General features: G+C 53.4%; 1 protein-coding gene across 2 annotated transcripts; it reads left to right on the plus strand.

Annotated features, from left to right (window-relative positions):
* Positions 1–304: 304 nt before the first annotated feature.
* Positions 305–5,097, plus strand: LOC142045172 (uncharacterized). Of its 2 annotated transcripts, none has more exons than XM_075058389.1 (3): positions 305–826; positions 1,643–1,822; positions 2,566–5,097. In XM_075058389.1, exons 1-3 carry the CDS (start codon positions 704–706, stop codon positions 5,080–5,082), a joined length of 2,820 nt encoding a protein of 939 aa, XP_074914490.1. In that variant the 5' UTR covers positions 305–703; the 3' UTR covers positions 5,083–5,097. The 2 variants fall into 2 exon arrangements, with proteins under 2 accessions (XP_074914490.1, XP_074914499.1); XM_075058398.1 differs by having other exon boundaries at positions 2,569–5,097.
* Positions 5,098–22,766: the final 17,669 nt, after the last annotated feature.

A 22,766-nucleotide genomic window follows, 5' to 3' on the forward strand; every position in this document is an offset into this window, starting at 1 on the left:
GCTTTGCTTGCTGGCACAGACTCTGTGAGCACAGCTACCCGTGCGTCATAGATCAGACAATAGCAATTTCAGATTTGGCTATGGAGATCAAATTCGGCTGGGCTTTCTGTGTTACGCTAGGTCATAAGTAAAGCCTGGGCATTCCCTCGGAGGGGCCTGCATTACTTTTTTAAATGGCAGAAATATGCCTTCTGTATACCAGTTTCCATGCAACCCATTTTCCGTACTGCAGGGTAGGGATCTTGAAGCAGTTCCTACTGGACTAACTCCCTGTGGGCGTCAGGAGCAAGAAACTCATTTCTCTCCGTATTGGCGTCTTGTAGGTCCGGGAGGGAGACCCTGGAATGCAGCCTGCTTGAGGCTCAGCAGCGCTTATGTCAGCTGGAGATCGCCAGGAGTCAGCTTGAACTCCAACTTCAGACAGTCAGGCAGGCCAAGGAGGTGATACAAGGTGAGAGCCTCATGTGCTTTGTTTCTGGTGATCCCCCTGCCTAGGGAGGATGGTATAAAAACAGCTCTCTGTCTGCAGTGCTTCTAAGGAGTGAAGGAGCTGGGGACAGATCCCTCCTACACTGAAATTCAGATGGCTTAAGGTTAGTGAGGCCAGAACCGCTGTTTGTGTAGGCCCTGAATCTTGCCATTTGTCACGTTTGCAGGGGAAGTGAAGTGCCTTCAATGTGAGCTGGAAGCAGAGAGATCTCTCATGAAGCAGGAACGGGAAAACATGGCGCAGCAGCTCTTGCGGACAGAAGAGCAGTATAACGATACCCTCAAGCTTCGGGAAACGGATCACGAAGTGGAAATAAACAAGCTCCTGCAAGAGCTGGTAGGAAACAATATGCTTCTGAAGTCTTGAGGCAAGCTTTGTGGGCTAGCTTTAGAAGAATAATAGCCCGAGCGTGTGAAATGGCAGCAAGCGTCTGTCATAGGCCACACGTTGCCAGGCCAGGCAGCAGAGCCAACGGCTCGCACTTGAAAGCACGTGAAGACCCACGGGACTATGCCGGGACAGTAAATGCAAGCCACGGATTCCGTGTGGGCCTAAGACGAGTTGAGCAGAAGGTTGGGTGGTCCCCACCCAAGCCGTGGCAGTACAGGGGTAGGATCTTACCAGACTCCTGTCTACCGTGAAGTAGACTCCTAACTTTCCTGCCAACTGCAGTCGTGGGAACTTTGTTCCTTTCTTTCTGTCCTTTCCCGGTTGACAGAGGTGTTATCTTTGGGCTTAAAGCATACAGAACAGATGGAACAGCCCCTTGTTCCTGGTACTTGAGCTCGTGGCCCGTCTTGTGACTAGGGCATCGGGGTGCTGGCCCCTTTCTCACCCTGCAGTCCATCTGCATCTTTTCCTTGATGAGAATGGAGTTGAGCTTTGAAAATAGCGGCTCTGAGACTAGAGAGAAATCCCGTAGGCGAGAGGTGCTAGGAAACAGGCAGCCGCCAGAGAGGGGAAGGTAACATCTCCTCTTCTTCCACCAGCTGACTGTCCTTTTAAGTTCCTTGATAGGACATGATTTATGGAGGGCACAAAGCCACTACTGTGCGCTGTGGAGGTGGGGGTTTGTGGGAGGGATGAAGCTTCCCATTTTTTTGAGAAGCTTGGCTGGGACTCCATCCTGAAGTCTTCTTCTCCCCTCATCAGGCAAGCGAGCGGGAAGGGCACCATTCAGAGCTACAGGAGATGCTGGAGCAGTGGGAAAAGGAGAAGGCAGAGGCAGAAAGGGAGCACGAGAAGAAGCTCTTTGATATGAAGCAGAAAGTTGCTGCCATGCAAGCTCAACAAGAGGAGGAACGGACGAGAGTGGAAAGTGCCAAGCAAGAGGTAGAGACTGTGAAAGGAGAATTAGTGTGTTTTTTTTTTACTCTTCTGGGCTCCTTATTGGCAGTGCTTCTCTGGACACTGTCCGTCTGGGTAGAAGCGTCTCTTAGACACCCCTTTGTAAAGAGGCGCGATGCCTTGGCAGCCATGAGACCTTTGTGCCGTGAGGGACAGGGCCTGTAATGCGAGAGGCTACCAGAGTGTAGGTTTAAGAAAGGCAGGAAGCGCGTTGCAGCCTGAAGAGAACATGAACACCGTAACTGTGTCTGTGATCTGACCACTACTCCTTCAAGAGGGCACAGTGGGGTTCTAGAGGATGGTACCATGAAAACTCTACACGGTAGAGGTCCAAAAAAAACCCCAACCCCAACAACGGGAAATCCCATGTTGGGGTTGTTCTGTCTTCCCTTCCTCCCTCCCTATCAGAGAGAACATCGTCATGCCAGTGCCTAAATCATGGTTAGTCTGCACTTTAAATCCTGGCTGCAGTTCTGGCAGCTCCTCCCCAAAAGAACACGCTAGAGCTAGAAGAGGTTCGGAGAAGGGCAAAAAGGAAGACGGGACTGGCCGAGTAAGCTGGGAAAGACGCAACCGAAAGGGTGGCACAGGAAAGGTCTTACAACATCCCGAGAGGCAGGGAGGGAGGGGGCAGCCCCTGACTGCCACTGAAGCAGGAGTTCAAATCTAGTACGAAAAGCAAACGTACATGGGTGGAATTATTGAACCTCTTTGTCACTGTTTTGCAGCAGGAACGGGACAGACTGCGAGCAGTTAAAGAAGAACTGGTACGGGAGATGAAACTTCTTCAGGAATCGGTCACAGCCTCCGAAACCCGAGCAAATGCAGCAACAGATAGGAATCGCTGCCTTGAACAAGAACTTCAGACTACATTGTCTACCTTAAAAATCAAAACCGAGGAAGTGGAAACGCAGCGGGAGAAAATCCAGATGCTCCAAAAAGAGGCAGCACAGAGAAAAGCTTTGCAGGAGAGTCTCACTCATATGACTGCCATCCTGTCAGAGAGGGAGGGAGAAATGAAGTTGTACCAGGAACAGATGAGAATGCTGGAGAACCAGAAAGAAATGCATGAAGCTACTCTCAGTGAGGTTATCAAGGACATAACAGAGAAAACACAGAAGGTTGAATCCCAGCAAGAACAGATACAGGAGCTGGAGAAGCAGCAAGAAATCCTGAGGACTGCTGTCAGCAAGATGAGCAAAGAGCTGGAGGAGAGAGACCGGGAGATCCAATTCCAGGAGGAGAAAATAATGATTCTAGAACGAGATGGTGCATCACAAGTGAGAAATCTGCAGGTGGATCTTGATCATATGAAAGGAAACTTGAAGGAGAAGAATTTGGAGCTTCTGTCTCTGACCCAGCAGATCCAAGCGCTGGAAATGGAGAGAGAACAGGTGAAATCTCTGCACGCGAGCCTTGGACACCTGAGGGCAGTTCTTAAGGACAGAGAGAGCGAGTGTGATTCTCAAAGGGATCAGTTAAGACTCTTGCAGCAGTACAAGGACCAGCAAGAGGGCTACCTGCAAGAGCTTCGTGGTACACTAGAAAAGATGACCCTTTCTTTATCTGAAAAGGATCAAGAGCTTGAGTCGCAACAAAAGCAAATCCGGGAAGCTGAAGAAGTCATGGAAATGCAGTTAAGGACTGTCCGTGACCAACTGGAGCAGACCTTAGGAACCTTAAAAGAAAAGGACAGACTCCTAGACATCCAAAAGCAACAGGCAAGGAGCTATGCGGAAAAAACAGAAGAACAGATGAATGTCTTGCACAGAGACTTAGAATACGCTACAGCAGTACTGAAAGAAAAGGATTTAATGATTGAATCTCAGAAGGAACTGATTGAGACCTTCCAAAAACAAGAGCAAGACTCTGGACAGCAGAAGGAAATTCTGCAGCAGCTTCAAGTGGCACTGAAGGAAAAAGAACAAGAAATGTTATCCCTTAGAAAGCAATGTGAGGCGTGGAAGGAAAAGGAGGAAAAGCGTGAAGCTGAGCAAACAAATCTCCAAGCAACAAAGCTGACTCTGAAAGAAAGAGAGGAAAAGATAGAGGTTCTGGAGGAAGCTCTCTCTAAGCTTCAACAGCAAAAGGAGGAGGCAGCGATGCAGACCAAAGCCATACAGCAAAAACTAGAATACGCTGCATCTTCTCTGGAAGCGAGAGATCAAGAGATAGTGTCTTTGCAAGAGCACGTCCAGGAGCTTCGAGAGCAGAAGGAGTTAGAAGGCAAGCAGGCCAAGAGTCTAGAGCAGGATCTAGACAAAATGAGCCAAATCTTGAAGGAGAACCATTTGGAGTTCCTCAGGCAGACAGAGCAAATGAACATGTTCCGGCTTCGTGAAGAAAGCACGAAAGCAGCTCTAACATCATGCCAGCAGCAAGTGGATCTGCTTGAGCAAGCGGTGAGGAAGAGAGATGAAGACAATGAAACTCTCATGCAAAAAGTCCAGCGCCAAGAAGAAGAACTGAAGACCTTGCAGAATCTCCAGCTGCAGCTAACCAAGAAGAATGAAGAGGTTAGGCATGGCAGAGAGCCAGAGAAGCTCCTGGAAGAAGCCTTGCATGAGAAGGAGCAAGAGACCAAGGCTGAAGGTGAACTCAAAGAGTTAGAAGAGGAAGTAAGAGCTCTTCGGGAAGATCTCCAGCCTGTTCAGCCGACTCTGACAAAGAAGGATGAAGAGATCAAGAACCACAGAGACAGAGTCGGGTACTTAGAGAAGACTCTGAGAGAGAGAGAACAAGAGCTTAGGAGGCAGAGTGAGCTCTTGAAACAATTAACATCAGCTTTGCGATGGAAGGCTGGCGGGGAGACCCTGCAGAAACAAATCCAGAAACTCCAGAAATGGGAGGAAGAGGAAGCAGAGAAGAGGCGAGTTCTCCAGGAGAGAGACCGTTCCTTGCAAAGACAGAAGGAGCTAACGCAACAACTGGAGGATGAGCGGAAAGCCAAGGGGGAAGAGTTGGAGCGCACGATTGCTATTTTGAAGCAGACCGAGAGCAGAGAAGTCAAATGGAAAGAGAAGGCACAAGCACTGACTCTTGCCCTCACCAAGAGTGAAATGGCCAATGGGACTCTGAGGGAAGACATAGCCATCCTGCAGAGCATGGTTTCGGAGAGGGACACGGACCGGTTTCATCATCAGGTAGGCAGTGTGACTGATCGTCAGTCAACTAAAATGTCTAGAAAGGATTCTAATGATGATGCCCATAAAGATACGGGAATATATAGTCCCATAAATACATGACCTGCTTGGCCACAGAAACTGCGGTTGTAGCCAGCAGGCTTGCCTGTCTGCGTAGCTCAAGGCGTTCACCTGCTGAAATGTTTTCTGTCAGCCCCCGAACTACTGAAAGAACTACGGAGCTTGCTGTTAGAATTACCCCAAGCCCAAACGTTGGGGATGGGTAACTGGTTCTGTCCTGTGTAGGCAAGCTTAGCCGACGTGTCGTGGTTGGGGTTTGGCATGGAAAGGAAGGGGTACAGTTGACCAAACTAAGGGACTGACCTTAGCAGAATTTTGTAACGATGGTTGCACAGCAGCTACGCTGACGGTGCTTAGAGGATGCTTTCAGAGATGTCGATTTCGGAGGTACAGCTTTTCCAGTGTCTTAAAAATAACGGCATTCGTACCGTTGCCCGATCAGGCGAAGGGCTTCATTGCGCATTCAGGATGTACTTGTGCTGCGGTCCAAAAGGCCGGAAGGCAAATCTGTGTGGATTTCCCCACGGCGATGGGGAGGAGGGCCCCTAGGAAGAGAGTGTGTTGTTTTGGCCCGTCAAGCAGGAGGAGCAGAAGGGACTTGGCACTGTCCGTTCCCGAGCCCGGTCACTCTCCCCGACTTGTCGATTCTGTCCCTCCTAACCTTTATGGGGCACCAGCTCACATAAACTCCTCTCTGTATACCCAGCAGGCTATTGCAGAAGGGGAGCAGCTATCATGGCTCTCGGAGAAGAGGCTTCTGTCACAGCAGCTGGAATGTCTGCAGCGAGCAGTTGCAAGACTGGAACTGGAGAAGGCGGAGCTGAAGCAACTCAATGCTGAGCTCAGGAGGACTCTCGAGCAGGTAAAACAGGCTTTCGCTGCCTCTGCAAAGCCTCACGGTCCTCTGGATCACACCCCATTTCCACAGACAGCACTTTGGAGTCCTCTGCTTGTTTGCTTCCCTCTCCCACTTCCCCCTGTGGACGCATGCTTTTGTATTTTCTCTCTTTTCTGGCCCCCCGTTGCCTTCACAAATGCGCATTTGCTCCGGTCCCACCCTTCTTGCCCCAGTGTCCCCATACACGCACGTTTGACGCTCTTGTGTCAGGAGCTGTTTCCTCTTGCTCTTTCTGTTCCATAGCCTACTTGGAGTGCTTTTTGCCCGCAGCGTTCTCTGGGGCAATTAACAGCCTCTGAGCAGAGCAGAAATCTCCTTGCCATGATGTCCAGAGCTCCTTTTGCTCCTTGTTTGGTGGCAGGTTTCTGTGACCCTTTCTCCTATCACCAACGTGCAGGTGGAACGTGAGCGGAGGAGACTGAAGAGATACCACAGTGGTCGGATGCTGCCAGATGCCTGCGGATTTTCGCTTGCTGACCAGCACAAGATGGCTGCTTCTAGACAGGTGAGAACAGAATCTTCCTTGGTGGGAGGAGGGTCTGGCCATACAGAGGAACAGTGGCAAATCCCAGTGGCAGCATCCCCCCAGTATAGACCCAAGAGAAGTGGAACGTAGACCATGGCCCTGGCCAAACTGGAGACCAAAAGGAAATCCTTGCATTTTCTTCACAGGAGGAGTCTCACGCTCGCTGCAGTCGTCGATTAGCTGAGTTGCAGAACCAGGTGAGGAGTAGGAAAGCTCTCGTCAAAAGCTGCCGTGGCTGTACTGAGGGGCACAGCTTTGCACGATGCTACAGCCCGAGTTTTGTTTGGCTGTCGGGAAGTGAGTACGCCAGGCAGTGGAAATACCCAGTCAGTCAGACACATCTGTTGGCCATGGCCAAACAACATCATGCACCTAGGTCTAAGTCTCTGGCTTGCCTAGAGGTCAGGCGTGGTGGGAGAGGGATTGGAGGAAGTGCAGAGAACTGGCACTCACCTCAATATAGAGAAGATTCTAAGGATGTTCCCCTTGAGTCTTACTCATCTTGTTGACAGCTTCCATTTTCCCTTGACTCCGTTAATGGTAGAGCTTGCACTCTATCAGAGCTCCAGGGATCTGAGGCAGCGCCAGAGCTTACAGCCTTCGGGCAACCATTAGTCTCCTATTGCTATGCTGTGCTAATCACGATCCCAGTATCGGACCGAGTCGGAGGCCTAAGCACAGCGTGGACGCTTGTTTTATCAGTGTAAGAATGTACATCCCAGCTCCTGAACCCTATCGCATCCCTTGACAGCGGTACCGGGAGTAGCAGCAGTCACCAGGCTCCTCTTCCACGTGCTTTTAAGGGTCTGGTACGCCCTGGTCTCCCTGAGGAGGTGAATCTTTGCAGGTGTTCAGGGCAAAATGCCTGTAAGATGTGTGCGAGTCAAGTACACGGTGCTCAGCTCTGGCAAGTGAGCCGAGCATACCGCTGAAACCATCAAGTTATACCTTAAAAGGGTGTTTTCACCAGGAAGCCTCAGCGCCTGAAGTTCTGTTGCTACAGATAACGGGTTGAACCCCCTTCCCCCTGTGACGGTTGTGTCTGCCTGCACTGTGGACCTACCCGCTGTTGCCAGGAAATAATAAGAGTTTGAGGATTTTGAAGGCCTCAGCAGTCCTTTAAGGCTCCTTTGCCCCCTGGGCTGTGTTCATCAGATTATGCTCTGCTCATTCGTGAAATGCTCTGAAGTTAGGAAGAGTGAGAGTTTTCTCCCGTTTCATGTGCTAGCTGTCAGGTCCCTAAAGTAGATCGTAACCGAACGGTTCTTCACTACCTTGTGTAAGCAGCAGTCCTCCTGCTGAGGAGAAAGCATGTGGAACTAAGGTGGCAGTAGCCCAAATCTCTCCTTTGAAAAAAAAGGGTTGGGTTACGAAATCCTGTAGAAACCTCTCTCTTTAATATGCATGTCATGTCTCGGTGTTGTGCCTTGTGAATGGTATGCCAGAAAGAAACTCGGAATTGTCGGTAATCTGAGCTCAGTTCAGGGTGGCTCTGGCAACCTGTTAGTTCCCATTCCCCAAGGACAACGTGTTTGTCAGGGCTGGAGTTGGAGGGTGCGTCTTTCCTGACGGCCGCATCTGTGGAGCTGCGGATGGTCCTAAGAGCGTGGGCTTGTCTGAGCTCGGCCTTTTGCCTCTTTCAGGTGTCCCTTCTGCAGACGCAGCTGGCAGAAGAACGAAAATACAAGCAGGACTATATCGAGTGCTGTGCCAAGACCAGCCAGGAGCTGTCAGACCTTCACCAAGAGCTGTCTCGCTCCTTAGCAGCTGTGGTCAGGGAGCCCAAAGCTGCTGTTCTGGAAGCAGAGGCTCGGAAGCTGGGTCAGCCTCTCTGAACCTTCTTTTCCTGTAGAAGAGCAGCTGCAGCATCCCGGCGTTCCAGCCTGGTGCCCTTCCCGGAAACGTGTTATGTTTTGCTGTGGGAAAGGGGGGTACATCTGTTCTGTTTGCGTTGGGAAGCATTTCCTAGCGACACGGATTTTAAAAATTATTTTTTTTAATAAAAGAGATTTTGCAGGACTGCCCTTTTCCAACGGGGGTGTATTGGTTCTGTTTACGTTCGCAAGCATTGCCTAGTGCCAGCGATGTTTAAAATTTTGTTTTAATCAAAGAGATTTTGCAGGACTGCACTTTTTTAGTGGGAAGAAGCAAGGGCTAGGCAAGCCTGGGGCTTAGGCAAAGCTTGTACTCTCTTTTTCACTTGCACAAGTAAGCTGTTCCGAGCTGCTGTACGATGTAACCTCTTGAGTTCGGAAGGGCTCTTCCCTGGGCCGAGAGAGGGAAACCCGGAGGTGGGAGCAAGAGGAAGGGGTGAAGGGCGCAGGCCAGGGATGGGAGGTGGGGCGAGAGCGTGGCGTTTTTTCCCTCCCTTTCCTCCCTTTTTCCGTCTTTTCCTTCCTTTTTCCTTCCGTGCCGGTCCTCTCCCGAGGTGATTTGCTTTCAGCTTTGTTGCTGCGACAGCCAGCCTGAGGGACAGCTCGGTTGTTCTCCGAAGGGAGGGCGGGGGTCACAAACGCCAGCCCTTGCCAAGCTGGAGGCAGGGGATGGGATGGGATGGGATGGGATGGGATGGGATGGGATGGGGAGGAGGTGCAACTGAGTGAAAACTGCTCTCTGCCAGCAGCTCCGCCTTGGTCTCAAGCCCTTCCCAGCTAACCCATCTCGGCACAGTCAGCGTCTCTCGGGTGGCCTCGAGAGGCCCGGGGGCCGTTGGCAGGGAGGGTCAGAAGAGGGCGAGGCGGCAGCGAGGACCTTCCCGCCCCGGAGGAGCCCGGGAGCCCCAGCCCCTCCTCGGCCGGCTTCGGGCCGCGCTGCCCGGCGGGCCGGTGGCGGGGCGGTGGCGGGGCGGTGCCGGCCCGGCGCCGGAAGGCGGGTTTGGTTCCGGGCCGCGCGGCGCCATGGACTCGCTGTGGCGGCTGAAGCGGTTCGATGCCTTCCCCAAGACCAGACCCTGGAGGGCTTTCGGGTCAAGACGTGCGGGGGCGCGCTGGGTGAGCGGGCGGGGTGAGGGCGGCCGGGGGCCGGCGGGCGGGCCCGGGCCTCGCCGTGGGGCGGCGGCCGGCGGGGGGGCCTTGCGGGCCGGCGCTCGGCGGCGGCGGGCTGAGGCGGGACTGAGGCGAGGCGAGGCGGGCTGAGGCGGGACTGAGGCGGGGCTGAGGCGGGGCTGAGGCGGGACTGAGGCGGGCTGAGGCGGGACTGAGGCGAGGCGAGGCGGGCCTGAGGCGGGCCTGAGGCCGGCTGAGGCGGGACTGAGGCGGGACTGAGGCGAGGCGAGGCGGGCCTGAGGCGGGCCTGAGGCGGGCCTGAGGCGGGCCTGAGGCCGGCTGAGGCGGGACTGAGGCGGGACTGAGGCGAGGCGAGGCGGGCTGAGGCGGGGCTGAGGCGGGCTGAGGCGAGGCGGGCCTGAGGCGGGCCTGAGGCGGGCCTGAGGCGGGCCTGAGGCGGGCCTGAGGCGGGCCTGAGGCGGGGCTGAGGCGGGGCTGAGGCCGACTGAGGCGGGACTGAGGCGGGACTGAGGCCGACTGAGGCGGGACTGAGGCGGGCTGAGGCGGGACTGAGGCGAGGCGAGGCGGGCTGAGGCGGGGCTGAGGCGAGGCGGGCTGAGGCGGGACCGGCGGGTCTGACGGCGGTTCGCGTCTCCCCGGCAGTGACGGTTGTCAGCGGGCTCATCATGGTGCTGCTTTTCTTCTCGAAGCTGCAGTACTACCTCACCAAGGAGGTGAGTGAGTGGCGGCGGCGGCGGCGGAGGCCCGGCCCGGCCCGGCCCCGCGGTGCTGCTTCTGGCCGGGGCGGCCCTGCGGCCCGGGGCGGCCTGCCGTGCCCCCGCACCCCCGCCGAGCCGCCGCCTCCTCCGCCGCCTCCTCCGCCGCCTCCTCCGCCGCCTCCTCCGCCGCCTCCTCCGCCGCCTCCTGCGGGCTGCCCACGCGGCAGCTTCACCCGCCGCAGATCTGCGTGGGGTTTTTTTCTTTCTCCGAGCTGGTGGCCTTGAGGCCGGGAGCGGGCTGCCCTCCCCCGAAAGCCGCTTGGCGCCAAGGGTGGCTTGTGGCTTCCTGTACCGCGGTGGCAGGAGAGCGTCTCAAAGGCTCTTCTCGCTGCCTCTGCCGCCTACGAGCAGGCCATGCAAAGGAAAGCAAGGAAGCGCGGGAGCCCCCGTCCCCACCCCAGGTTCTAAGATTCCCAAGTTACTACCTTTCTTAAAAGAAAGCGTTAGAAATGGCAAGCGCTTGGCTGCGGTGGGAGGCAGCAGCTCAGGTGTCTCTTGAATCCCACCTCTTAAAAATCAGCTGGTGAGCCAGAGCAGTCGCGGGAAAGAAAGAGGCCTTTTGATGGGCTTCCGAGTGAAACAGGACTCTCCGTTTTTCCCTTGTTCCTAGGTTCATCCGGAACTGCGCCTTGACAAATCAAGGGGAGCTAAACCGAAGACCAGTCTCGATGTTCTTCTTCCGCACGTGCCTTGTGCTTGTGAGTCAGCCGTCTGAACGTTGGGGATAATTTGCATACTTGCCGAGGGCCCGACAGGCTCGGTGTGCCCGGTGCTTCCGAGTGCTGCGCTGCTGCCTGGGCCACGGGCAGGGAGGAATTGGTGATCCCTGGTGGTTACGCAGCGGTTCCAGCCAGGCCCGCTGGGCGCTTAAACCGGCGCTTCCAGGCAGGCTGTATTACCTTTTGAGATGATACGTGAGGCTCAGGTATAAACCCGCTTACGTTTCTGTTCGGTGTGGTGCTTTGTCAGAGAGCTCGGTCGTACTGAAAACGCTGGCACAGCGTTCGGTGTTCGCTTGGGACTCGAGATTGGACTGTACTGTTGTTGAAACGCTTTAGAGTCTCCTTGGGAAGTTACTTGGCGAGGCGCAACTTTTCCGTGGTTTTTGTACTTCAGTTCTGACTGTTAACGCCAACGCCACGTGATAACCTTTGCCCCGAGTTTTTAAAACCGGAGTGAGCCTTGATAGTCGGGTTACCTTTTAACTAAATTCAAAACAAAGCTGCAGGGTGAGGCGACGGAAAATTTTGCAAGTCTTCCTGCGTACCGCTGCTGTGCACGTTATCCGACTGTGCGCTAATCTTCCCTGCCTCTTGTTCTGTTGCGGTAATTCCTTTGGGTAGTGCGTTGGGCTCTAATTGTAGTGAGTCTGACTTCCTCGTGACCCCCCGAGATATTGTCGGTCTTTGCCTTCCTCACGTTTAAAAGGGCGCGGGAAGGCCAGAGAGTTTGGAAGCCCCTGCTGTTTTGTGCAGAGAAGCTGTCAGTCTTCTAAGAGAGCGTGTAGCCGGCAAGCGCATCACGGTGCTTCGATACCAGGCCGAGACGCCAGACCTTCTCCGTCTTCTTTGTGAAAAGGGGTCACGAGGAAATGTGCTGATGGGGAAGGGGGAAGGGTGAGGGGGTAGAGGTAGGAGGCAGCTTTCAACCAATTTGAAGCTTAACTCCTGTGCTCCTGGGAATGGTTATGGGCTTTGAGGGGTTTGGTTTTGGTTTCTTTTGCCTTAAGCGTATTACCTCTCAGGGTAACGCTTTGTGGGCAGCTGGAAACCGTCCTTCTGGTGCACCAAACCCAACCCCGTATTTGGAAGGGTCGTTCAGGGTGCCGCAACGTGCGTTTTATTCCCTGTACGTCACTTGTCCCCAGCCATACGCCCTCTTCCGCTTTGGCGCGTTCTTACCGCCCTCGCTGAAAGAGTCTGTATTTTCACTGGCTGAATGCTTCCTCAGCCTGCCGCAGGCCGTAACAAACGTGTGTTTATAGACCGCTTTCCTTGCTCACTGATTTCAGATTTGAGCATCGATGCCAGGGACGTAGCAGGAGAGCAGCGGCTGGATGTAGAGCACAATCCGTTTAAACAACGTTTGGATAAAGCTGGCAATCGTGTGAGTCCGGAGGCCGAGAGCCACGGTAAGGTGCTATTCTGCCTTTCTTGGGTGGACGCTCTTGTCGTCTTTCCATCACCGTATGCCTGCTTTGAGATTCACGGGAACAAGTGACAGCTGAAGAGCATTTAAAGACCACAAACTTTTGAAGAGTTTATAGCACGCAGATCTATTAAACTGGCCGATCAGGCGAACTCCTGTTATACTGGCAGCTTTTGCGAGGCAGATCTCTGCCTAGTCCCTCTGAAATGGCGACGAGGACTCACGGATGCATTTCAGGAATAAAGCTGCTGCGTGAATGGTCTTTTACGACTAGGAATCAAGCAGCTGTTCTGGCAAAACTTGGCTTTGGTTGTACCTTTAAATCGCAGCGGGCTGGCAAACGGGACGACCTGGTTAGAGGAAAGAGCCTCTCTCCAGTCCAGGGAAGGCTCCAGTGACTCGACCCTTAAGCCCAAGCTTGCACCTTACTGCATTCACTTTGTGTGTGTTAATGCCTACCTAGATAAATATATTTTAGTTGGTTTATCGGTTACAGGTTGTAGTAAGTGGTCCTTGGCTACATAAACCTCTCCTTTCCATTCGTTTTGTGTTATGACTCATCGTTGGGCTTCGATACAAACCAGAAACGATTCTGGCAAAGTGTTGCAATCTAACAGTAATACTGTCCCGACTTTTCCTTTCCAAAGCACGAGCTCCTTACTACTTTTTCTGGGAGATGGTGTAGTTCTACGTGTCGGCAGGAGCTGAATTTGTTGATTTGTATCGCTCGGATTGAACTTTTCTGTTCTTGAAGTTGCAAGGCTAAACTAAGCCAAGAGCTGAGCGATTGGTAGGTACGGGAGTTTCTCCTGCTGCCACGGGAATGTGGTGATAGTGCTGTTACTGCCGTGTTCGCTTAGCAGCCTTTCTGTATTCAGAGGTTGTGGCGTGACAACTGTAACGCCCGGGGACAAAACCAGCTGTTCTGTATCTAATTCTCTGTTAACGCATGTAGGCCTCCTGCCTTACTTGTATTGCCAGTCTCCGTTGGCATTACTCCGTTGGAAGCGGTTGCTCTGGCTCCTTGTGTGATCGATGGAGAGGAGGAGAAACTCGTAAGGAGCAAACGGTCTCGCCTGGAAGAGGCATTTCAAAAGAGATCAGATGCATTGCAGGCAACAAGCAATTTCTTCTGCTGTCTGGAGAAAGCACGCGGCTAGTTTGGTTTCCATCACCCGTGTTGCAGGTTAGGTCAGAAGCATCCACCCGTCTTCATTCAACTCTACGATTATCAGTTTCCGTTAGTAACGCTGACCTTCAGTCAGTTACGTAAAGGGCAGCTGTAGCAGTATTGACCTTAAATTTAGTAAAGCATACCCAAATTTTACGGAGTAGCATCTGGAGGCTTTTCCTGATCGTAGTTACATTAAAATAGTTAATAGCTGAATGATTTCTGTGGTAGGTTGCATTCTGTGCTTGGGATGTCGTCTTACTCCTTTCCATTGAATGACAAGAAATGATTGAATTCTTTATTGGCGGCTCTTATCGTTTCCTTCCTTTTACCGTGGACAGAGTTTTCCAATTTCACGCATCGTATCTGCGTGCAAGTTGAGGACCGTGTTAACGGCAAGAAACCCTGCGTGTAGAGTTCTAGGCACTGCAGTTTCTTTGTAGTATCCAGACTACATGTGTGCATTCCCTCTGGATGCTGTCTCTGCGACAGCTCAACAGGCAGCTAGTGATTCCATTTAAAAAGCTGCTACTGGTTGCTGTGTCTTGAAAGAGTCCGGGTATCGTACAGGTGTTCTCGTTGAAGTGGTGGGAATCATGGCTTTGACAAAGCGTCGCGATTATTTAGCTGTATTCTTCCCGACGCTGTCTTTGAGTGTAATGACGAGATTAAAAGCCGTACCGCTTTTTGAACAATGAATTCTTAAGTGCGCTTTCAGCTGCTTTGAATGTTGGGAGCTTGAGAAGGAAAGTCTCGCACGGTTGTTTACTAATGGGGATATTTTCCTAAAAGCTCTTATTTGCTTGAGCGTCACTGCCGTAGAGTATGTGATTAAAGAAATAAGGGTCATGACTGATTTTGATGCCCATTTCATGGTTTCCAGTTAAAATCTCTTTTTTTTCTGTGGCTCGTACGAAATACAGACATGTTTAATACTCGCTTCCGTCCGCCTGTTAGACCCCCCGGTCTCCACAGACAGGGCCCTGATATCGTTTTATCCCCTCAGCAGTGTCTGACTATGTACCTTGTCCCCTTCCCCAGCGTTAGTGATCCAAGGAGCCACCTTTTCAAGGCTTATAGAGGGTAGTGCAGCCGTGCCTGGATAGTGAGCCTTAGAGGGCTTTTGTTAGGCAAGAGACTTGGTCCTGTCCTTCAGGGTTTGTGCGTTGAAACGGCCTGCTTTTAAGGGGGCCTCTTATAATAAGAGCCAATGTTTTTGTCCCTCTTCAGCCTTCTGCACGTAAGACCATGAATTTCCATGAGTTCGTGCCCCAGCCGTACTGCGGCTGCGCGTTCAGCATGCACATGGCACAGACATTGTCAGAATCGTTAAGTCACGAAGCAGGTCGAAATTCCTTGGAGACTTCTAGTGAGCAGGGGTTAACGTGTGTGCCTTGTCAGCATTGTCGTCCTGGAGGACTGGGTGCCAGTTTTCCATTCGGGAGACTCTCGCTCTGATCTCGTTTCACGACAAGGTATAACCGTGTTCCCTACCCGTCTTGGGACAGGATTCTGCGTTGTGCACTGTTGACTGCCGTTGACTGCTATTTAAAATTTTGTTTGTGTAACAGGTCCTGTTATGCGCGACATTGTCTGAAGTAGACAATGTTTTAACAAAGCCTTTAGGCAAGTAACGTCTGATCAGCGCTCCAGCGAGGCTTACAGGTAGCCGGTTCTTGCTCTGGAGGGTGCGTTTGAGATGACAAATGCCACTCTGCTTCTTGGTCTTACTTCGCACCTCAACAGGCTCTGCGCGTACCGTTTCAGGTGGGCTTTGGGTGCAGGACGCGCAGCTTCCGACACAGAATCGTTGCGTTCGTGTGTGGAACAGTTGTTGCGCGCAGAACGGAACAAGAGTCCGAGATAGCGTTTCTAGTCACGCCTCGTCGCTTTGCATCCTCTTTTGTCTTAGAGCTGGGGAAAGAAGAAGAAAAAGTGTTTGATCCCAGTTCTTTGGCTGCGGATCGCTGCGAGAGCTGTTACGGGGCAGAGTCGGAGGACGTGCGGGAACCTTTACACCTTTTTGTATCTTCTTAGCGCTTGAATGAATACAGTTGTGTTGCACGCGTGTTTTTTTCCAAAGCGTCTGTGAAGGTCTGTGCAATGAAATCCTCCTGGGCCCGTGTTCAGAGAATGATGAGGACCGTTGTGGTTTTGGTCTGCCTTTGGAAGCTGCGCTCACGATTGTTCAGACCGTGCAGAGTTAGGTTGTCTATAGTTTGTGCACGTGCCTGTTTAAGGGCAGCGCAAATTGCGCTACCTTTGCAGCAGCACCAAGGCTGTATCTCATCAAACGGAATCTTTTCTGGGGTTATTTGGTGTCCAGAGGGGAGCTGTGTAAATTATTTCACCGTTCCGTGAGCCGTCTTGGAATGAAACCTGGTTATGGCTTTGCCTTCTCACTTCTGCTGCAGGCTTTGCATCCTTACGGGAGCAAAGACCAGGCATTTATCGCTCACACAAACAACGGGTGTCATTTGGTGTTTCTCGTTCCTCCTACCTGCAAAGAATTCTTCTGTAAGAAGGGATCCGTGGTAGCCCATAGGTTCTGGACTATCCCTCGCTATTATTGTCTCTGTAGTGACTTGGTCTGTCCCATCTGTCAAGTTGCGTCCTTCCGCAGAGGTGTTTCCATCTTGAGAGATTCATGATTCCAGGCTTCGGCTTTTTCTTTGGTCCAGAAAAAACCCAGAGAAGCAAAGAAAGAAAACTCAGTCTCCATCAGTGGAGGACACCGTTTCAGTGTGGAGGAGATCCAAATCCTGTGGCGGATGGCCTGTACAGTATTCCTTCCACAAAGGGTGTTTTGTGTGAGCTCGTTCTTAACTTCTGTCCCAAAGTAGTCACTGGGCTGTAATCCGTCAGAGCTCAAGTCGTACCAGTTGCTGGCAATGCCTAACGTTTGTCAAGCAGCCACCTGGAGGCTCTCCGTACCTTCCATAGCTTCTCCATACCACGAAACATGCTGTTGTAGAAGCCCCGCCAGGGCTGTAGCGTGTGGCAAAGTGGATCGAAACTGCTGCGTGAAGGATTCAGAGGCCCATCTGTGAGGAGGTGTAAGTATGTGACAGTTGTTGGTTAGTCATGCAGAGTGGTGAATATGCGTGAACGGTCTTCCGAAACAAACAAAAAAGGAGGTTACTTAACCTCCTTTGAGGTATGTTGTCCAAATGTACGTTTCTCCTGCCCTCTCCCACCCCCCTATCCTTCCAGGTATTCGCCTTTGTTGGGATCTTGCAGCAGAAGGAACAAAACAGCCTCGTGGTACGCTGCCTTCTCTGTGCATCAGGTGTGAGAAAAGAAGCGCAGGACCGATTAAGAACAAAAACTTGTTACCCAGCTTTGAATGTCAACATGTTGTGAATGTAAACCTCGAGTGCACTTCTGGATAGCTTTGGTTGCTCCTAAAATGACCTTTCTGTTCCCTTAAGAAGTGGGAAAGAGTCTAACTCTAACCAGCATTGTTACCTGGCATGCTGCTTTAGAGCTCGCTTAACATATATGGGCATGCCACTGTGTTTTTCCTTTTAGTGGTTAGTTCCTGCCTTTTTGTTTCTCTGTTGCGCTTTAAATGATTGCTTGTCCATATCTTAGCCCTTTGGCTAGCTAGGGAGTCATTTTATATGGCCTAGAAAGCACACTGGCAAAGCTGTTGCTCTTCCCCTTTTTGGTACGAGTTTTAAGTGCTGCTCTGTCCGAATCTGTGTGTCTTTTCATTGTAAGGATCGGAGTATTTCTCTCTTCTCTCCTGCTCTGCTCGTTTTTGCAGTGCACGCTGTTGAGAGTCAGTGTTGCCGTCTCCTTCCCCCCCGGCCCGCCCCCAAGCCGTTTTAACTAGAGGGCTAACTAATTTCTGTTACTTGCTGTGCCCATCAACCTCCTTTGGGAGGAGCTGTTGATCTAGGCTGGGAGCTGAGAAGAGTTCCTGAAAGCTGAAAGGAGAGCCGTGCCAGGTGACTCTTCTGCGGTAAAGGAGGTCACCAGGTGGAAAAGGTTGAGAATCTTTGTCTTAAACGATTTTAACGTATCAGTGTTGGAGGTAATGCGTTGGGGGATTATTAGTTGCTCTGTGCAGAAAATGTAGTTGCGGAGGACGTGGTGACGTGTTGGAGCGACTTCTGCCTGTTGAAGTCGTCGGATGGGGTGATGATCTCACTTAATCTCATCAGCCTTACAGAAGTCCAGATAGACGACGTTTGTAGCTCTTCCCTCGTCCACTCGTCCCATCCTAGAAGGCCGCTGGGTTGGCCAGGCAGGACTTGCCCTTGGTGAAGCCCTGCTGGCTGCCTCGAATCACCTCCCTGTCCAACACGTGCCTTAGCATGGCTTCTAGGAGGATCTGTTCCATGACCTTCCCAGGCACAGAGGTGAGGCTGTCCAGTCGGTAGTTCTCAGGGTCCTCCTTTCTACCTTTTTAAAAAATGGGTGTCATGCTTCCCTTCTTCCAGTCAGCAGGGACTTCAGCCGACTGCCGTGACTTTCCAAATATCATGGAGAGCGGCTTGGCAACTCCATCGGCCAGTTCCCTCAGGACTCTGGGATGCATCTCGTCAGGTCCCATGGACGCATGTATGTTCAGGTTCCTCAGGTGGTCACGAACCTGATCTTTGCTGGAGGAGGGCCTTTGCTGCCCTAGTCTCCGTCTTGCGGTCCACCCACTGGAGAGGTGTGGGAAGAGAGGCTGCCGGTGAAGACTGAGGCAAAAAAGTTGTTGAGTACCTCAGCCTTCTCCTTGTCCCTTGTAACCAGTTTGCCAGTCTTGCTCATCGGGGGGGTGCGCTTTCTTTGACCTTCCTTTTCGGGCTGACATACCTGTAGAAGGCCTTCTTGTTATTCTTTGCGTCCCTTGCCAGGTTCAGTTCCAGCCACGCCTTGGCCTTCCTGGTCAGATAGCTTATTAGGGATACTAATGGCATTTTAGGGATACTAATGGCATTTTAGGGATACTAATGGCATTTTAGGGATACTAATGGCATTTTAGGGATACTAATGGCATTTTAGGGATAATGTCAATAGGGGAAGGTAATGTCATTTTACAGAAACGCAGTTGATTTGCTGTAAGAGTAGGACTGGTATGGGCAATGGTTAGAAGAATGGCAGGGTGCAGGAGCATGCTGCAGGGTGATCTTCGTTTATATAAAGATGGGCAATCTGTGTCCTTCTGCAGCCCTGGCACTCTCCTGCCTTTCTGTATTACTTCCGTTTTTCTCGCTCTTGCATATAGATGTGGCTTTCTCCTACCGGTGCTGTCTCCTGAAGCATGCTTGGGTGGACTACATTTTGGTGGAAGATGAGGTGGACTTGGGGTTGAGGTCGAGAGGAACAGCTTGTGCCGTTACTTGCCAGCAGAGACCAAAACAGCCCGGCCCGGGGACTGATGCATCACTCATTCTTGGGGCTAGCTGGGGCTTTAACTGATAGCCTGTAGGAAAAAGAGACTCGATCCTGATGGTGCTTTTTTTACGACCCTTTGTAAGCACTGTCAGGCCCCCCACAAGTGAGTGGGCAGGGCTACACTGATACGGTTCACTGAACTCCTGGTTTAGTAGCCTTTCCTGTTCCTCGCTAATGAAAGGACGTTTGCTGTGTTTGTTTCCTGCTAGGTGGTAAGGACTAACCCGTTTTCAGTTAGACGACATGAGAAGATAGCCACCGAGCTACTGGGAGACCAGGGTCTGCCTGGTGTATTTGCGCTATATGAACTTTTGCCCATGGTGGTGAAGCTGACAGAGGAACACAGGTAAGAGACATTTCAATCTATATCATCACCCTCCATTGATTTTTGCTGTTTTGCATAGCTTAAGACTCCAACCTCGCTTAGACGCGACAGTGCAAATGCCTGAAAGCCATCCAAGCCCCTTTCCAGTCGGTGGAGGGGAAGAGGCACTCCCAGATGCCCTCCTTCTCCGTGTGAACATCTGAAAGGGACTGGGGGTTTTCTGGTACTACCTGAAGCGTTTTAATCCAACTAGCCATTTGAGGACGATTCTTTGAGCAGAGCACCTTCGTTTTCCTGGCCGAACTGCTGGAGTAGGTCCACAGTGCAGGCAGACACAACCGTCACAGGGGGAAGGGGGTTCAATCCGTTATCTGTAGCAACAGAACTTCAGGCGCTGAGGCTTCCTGGTGAAAACACCCTTAAGGTATAACTTGGTGGCTTCAGCGGTATGCTCGGCTCACTTGCCAGAGCTGAGCACCGTGTACTTTACTCGTATAAATCTTACAGGCATTTTGCCCTGAACACCTGCAAAGATTCACCTCCTCAGGGAGACCAGGGCGTACCAGACCCTTAAAAGCACGTGGAAGAGGAGCCTGGCGACTGCTGCTACTGCCGGTACCGCTGTCAAGGGATGCGATAGGGTTCAGGAGCTGGGATGTACGTTCTTACACTGATAAAACAAGCGTCCAGGCTGTGCTTAGGTCTCCGACTCGGTCCGATACTGGGATCGTGATTAGCCCAGCATAGCAATAGGAGACTAACGGTTGCCCGAAGGCCGTAAGCTCTGGCGCTGCCTCAGATCCCTGGAGGCGAGGCAAGAGGAGTAACGGTACCTCCACTCGCCGAAGCAGCGGGTTCGCTAGATGTTTGACTACACCAAGGGGTGGAGTGTGACTGTTCACTCAACTCCTGCTGAGATTTTGGCTAGCCCAGCTCACGCTAAGGCCTGATGTATGCTGGGAGCAGTGCCTTTGGGTTGAAGGGGGAGCACCAGGTAGGCAGCACAGGTGGCCAGAAAGAGCTAAAGGGCCATGATGCAGCCATTAGCACCTGCAGCTGGCTGTCTCCTGCAGCCACCATCTTTGCCTGGCAGTATTGTCAGAATCTGCTGCCTTTTGGAAATGGTATAGACCAGACTTCCAAGCTGGAAGGTATAAACCAGCAGCTTAGCCAAAAAGCCTTTGAAGGAGATTGCACAGCAGCTGGACTGCTGGGGCTTTTGTGCTTCACAGCGTGATACAGGGGACGCCCGCGCGGTGACGGAGGAGGAAGGATGAGCACTCTCACTAGGGAAAAACAAAGTCTTTTTCTGGTGGGTTTTTTATTTTTGTTCTCCCCCCCCCGCCCCCCCCACCATAAGCCCACGACTTTAAGTGTTGCGGGTTGTAAGTTACGAAACCTCGTGGCTTGAGTAGTGCCTCAGTGAATTCACGTAAGAGAGGAGCCCGGGCAAAGGGGCCCGAGCCCTGGTTGTCGTGTGCGTTTGTTGTATTTCTTCACGGGCTCGTGAAATAAAGCTTAATTCAGAGAGTTGGTTGTCCTGTAACTTTGCACTTTTCTCTGCCATGCCGGTGTTTCTCCCCCTGCTTGCAGTCTGTCCCGTTCCTGCCGCACAACAGGGAGCGAAAGCTTCAGTCATTCCACCTCTGTATGCTTGGGTCTCGTACTAGACGGGAACTCCGGCTCCAGGGGCTGAAGTTGGAGCTTTTCGTAGCGAGTTCCAGCTCTTCAGCTGGCTTCCCTGGGCGATGGACCTTTTCCACGGTCCCTGCGGTCCCACCCTTCTTGCCCCAGTGGCCCCAGACCCCGCCACCCGACCCTCGGGGCTTTCCTCGCGCTCCTTCTCTCCCAGCCTGCACCGGGGGCGCTTTTTGCCCCCAGCGTTCCGCGGGGCCCTTAACGGTCTCTGAGCGGAACGCGCTGGAGCGAGCGGCTGCCGGGGCGGCCTCTCCCCCGCGGCAGCACCGCAGCCCAAGGCCGCACCCTCAGCGAGGAGCGAGAAGCGAGGAGCGAGAAGCGAGAAGCGAAGCGCTGCCACAGAGCGGCCCCGAGCGAGCCCGGCTCTCCCGCCCGGCGCCCGGTCGCGCCCGGCCGGCAGGGTGAGCCGCTGCGCCCGCCGCGGCAGGCGCCTGAGCGCGGTCCGCCGGGGCAGGCCGCGGAGCAGCCCCCGCCGCGGGGCCCGTCAGGCGGCGGAGCCCGGCTGGAGAGCGGGGGCATGGCGGCGCGGAGCCAGGCCTCCCTGCGGCGCCGGCTGCAGAGCTCGGAGGAGGCGCAGCACCGGCAAGCGGTGCTGGTGCGGAAGCTGCAGGCGAAGGTGAGGAGCGGGGGCGCCGGCCCGGCGGGGAGCTGCCCGGGGCCGGGCCGCGGTGGCGGGGCCGGGGTGCCCGGGCCGCCCGCGCAGCGCTGAGAGGGGCCTCGGCGGCGGCGATGTCGGGGGGCGAAGGCGCGGCCCCAGCGGGGCCCTCCCCGGGGCGTTCCCCGGCGCTGCCGCGGGCGGGACGGCGCCGAGCCCGCAGCTCGGGGGAGGCCCCGGGAGCCGCCCTCCTCCGCCCGGCCCGGCCCGGCCCGGCCCGGCCCGGCCCGCTGGGCGCCCGGCCCTGCCGCTGTCACCCTGGCGAGCCTCTCGTGAGGGCTTGTCCGTACGGAAAGAAAGATGCCCGGCTCGCAGGCGCCTTTGTTAGCAGGGGGCTGTCCCAGAGGCAGGAGCCGAGCCGGCGGGGGGGGTTTGGGGCGGCCCCGGGCCGAGGCAGGCAGCTCTTAGGATGAGCAGGTAGCAGTACGTGTAAAAGAAGCCCCGTCTCCGTTTCTTCCGTACGAGATAAAGTGAAGCTTCCCTGTATCGTAACGACTTGTAGTTGGCGGCATCGGCAGCGCTGTGAAACGCACTGTGCTTGGGCTGGAAAGACTTGGAGAAGAGCTAACGCGGGAGGAGCCGAGCCTGTGACAAGCTGCATTCGCTCATCTTCATTCTATGTCTCCGTCCAGGTCCTGCAGTACCGGACTCGGTGTCGAGAGTTGGAGCAGCAGCTGGCAGCAGGAGGGGTGAGTGTGCAGGTTGCCAACTAAAGACCGTGTAGGTAGGTAGCGTTTGTTACCGCGGGCCGAGGCAAGCTCCCCAAAGCAATGGCGGAGGGAAGCAAGATTTTGCTGCCTGAGGGTTTAAAGAAGCGCTGTAAGTTTGCCTGCGAGTGCTTTGTCCAGTTGCCGTTCTTGGAGGAGCCAGCGGTCCCAGAAATGCGGGTGCAGGAAACCCTGTGAAGGGGGATTTTAGTTTTGAGAAAGAGTGCTTTATTGCTGGCGTAACGTTTTGTCCTAGGGCTCAGGAGAGGGCTACACTGCCTGTTAGGTTCTGTGGCCGCCTCTGAAAAAGAACGGGTTGAAACGTGGCATTTTGCAAGGCAAGAATGCTGGCGTTCAGCATACGGCTGTGTGCTTTTCTTTCTGCTTCACGGCTAAAGTAAACCTAGGAAGAACAAAGGGTGGGAGAGTAGGAGAGCATTC

The sequence above is a fragment of the Buteo buteo genome, chromosome 2 (genome assembly GCF_964188355.1).
Source record: "Buteo buteo chromosome 2, bButBut1.hap1.1, whole genome shotgun sequence".
Classification (NCBI taxonomy): Eukaryota; Metazoa; Chordata; class Aves; order Accipitriformes; family Accipitridae; genus Buteo; species Buteo buteo.

Bases quoted from the DNA above. Each gene is read 5' to 3' on its own strand.
- LOC142045172 (XM_075058389.1), top strand. From the start codon at position 704: ATGAAGCAGGAACGGGAAAACATGGCGCAGCAGCTCTTGCGGACAGAA. The intron at 827-1,642 runs GTAGGAAACAAT...TCCCCTCATCAG, and splicing joins ACAAGCTCCTGCAAGAGCTG to GCAAGCGAGCGGGAAGGGCA. The intron at 1,823-2,565 runs GTAGAGACTGTG...ACTGTTTTGCAG, and splicing joins TGGAAAGTGCCAAGCAAGAG to CAGGAACGGGACAGACTGCG.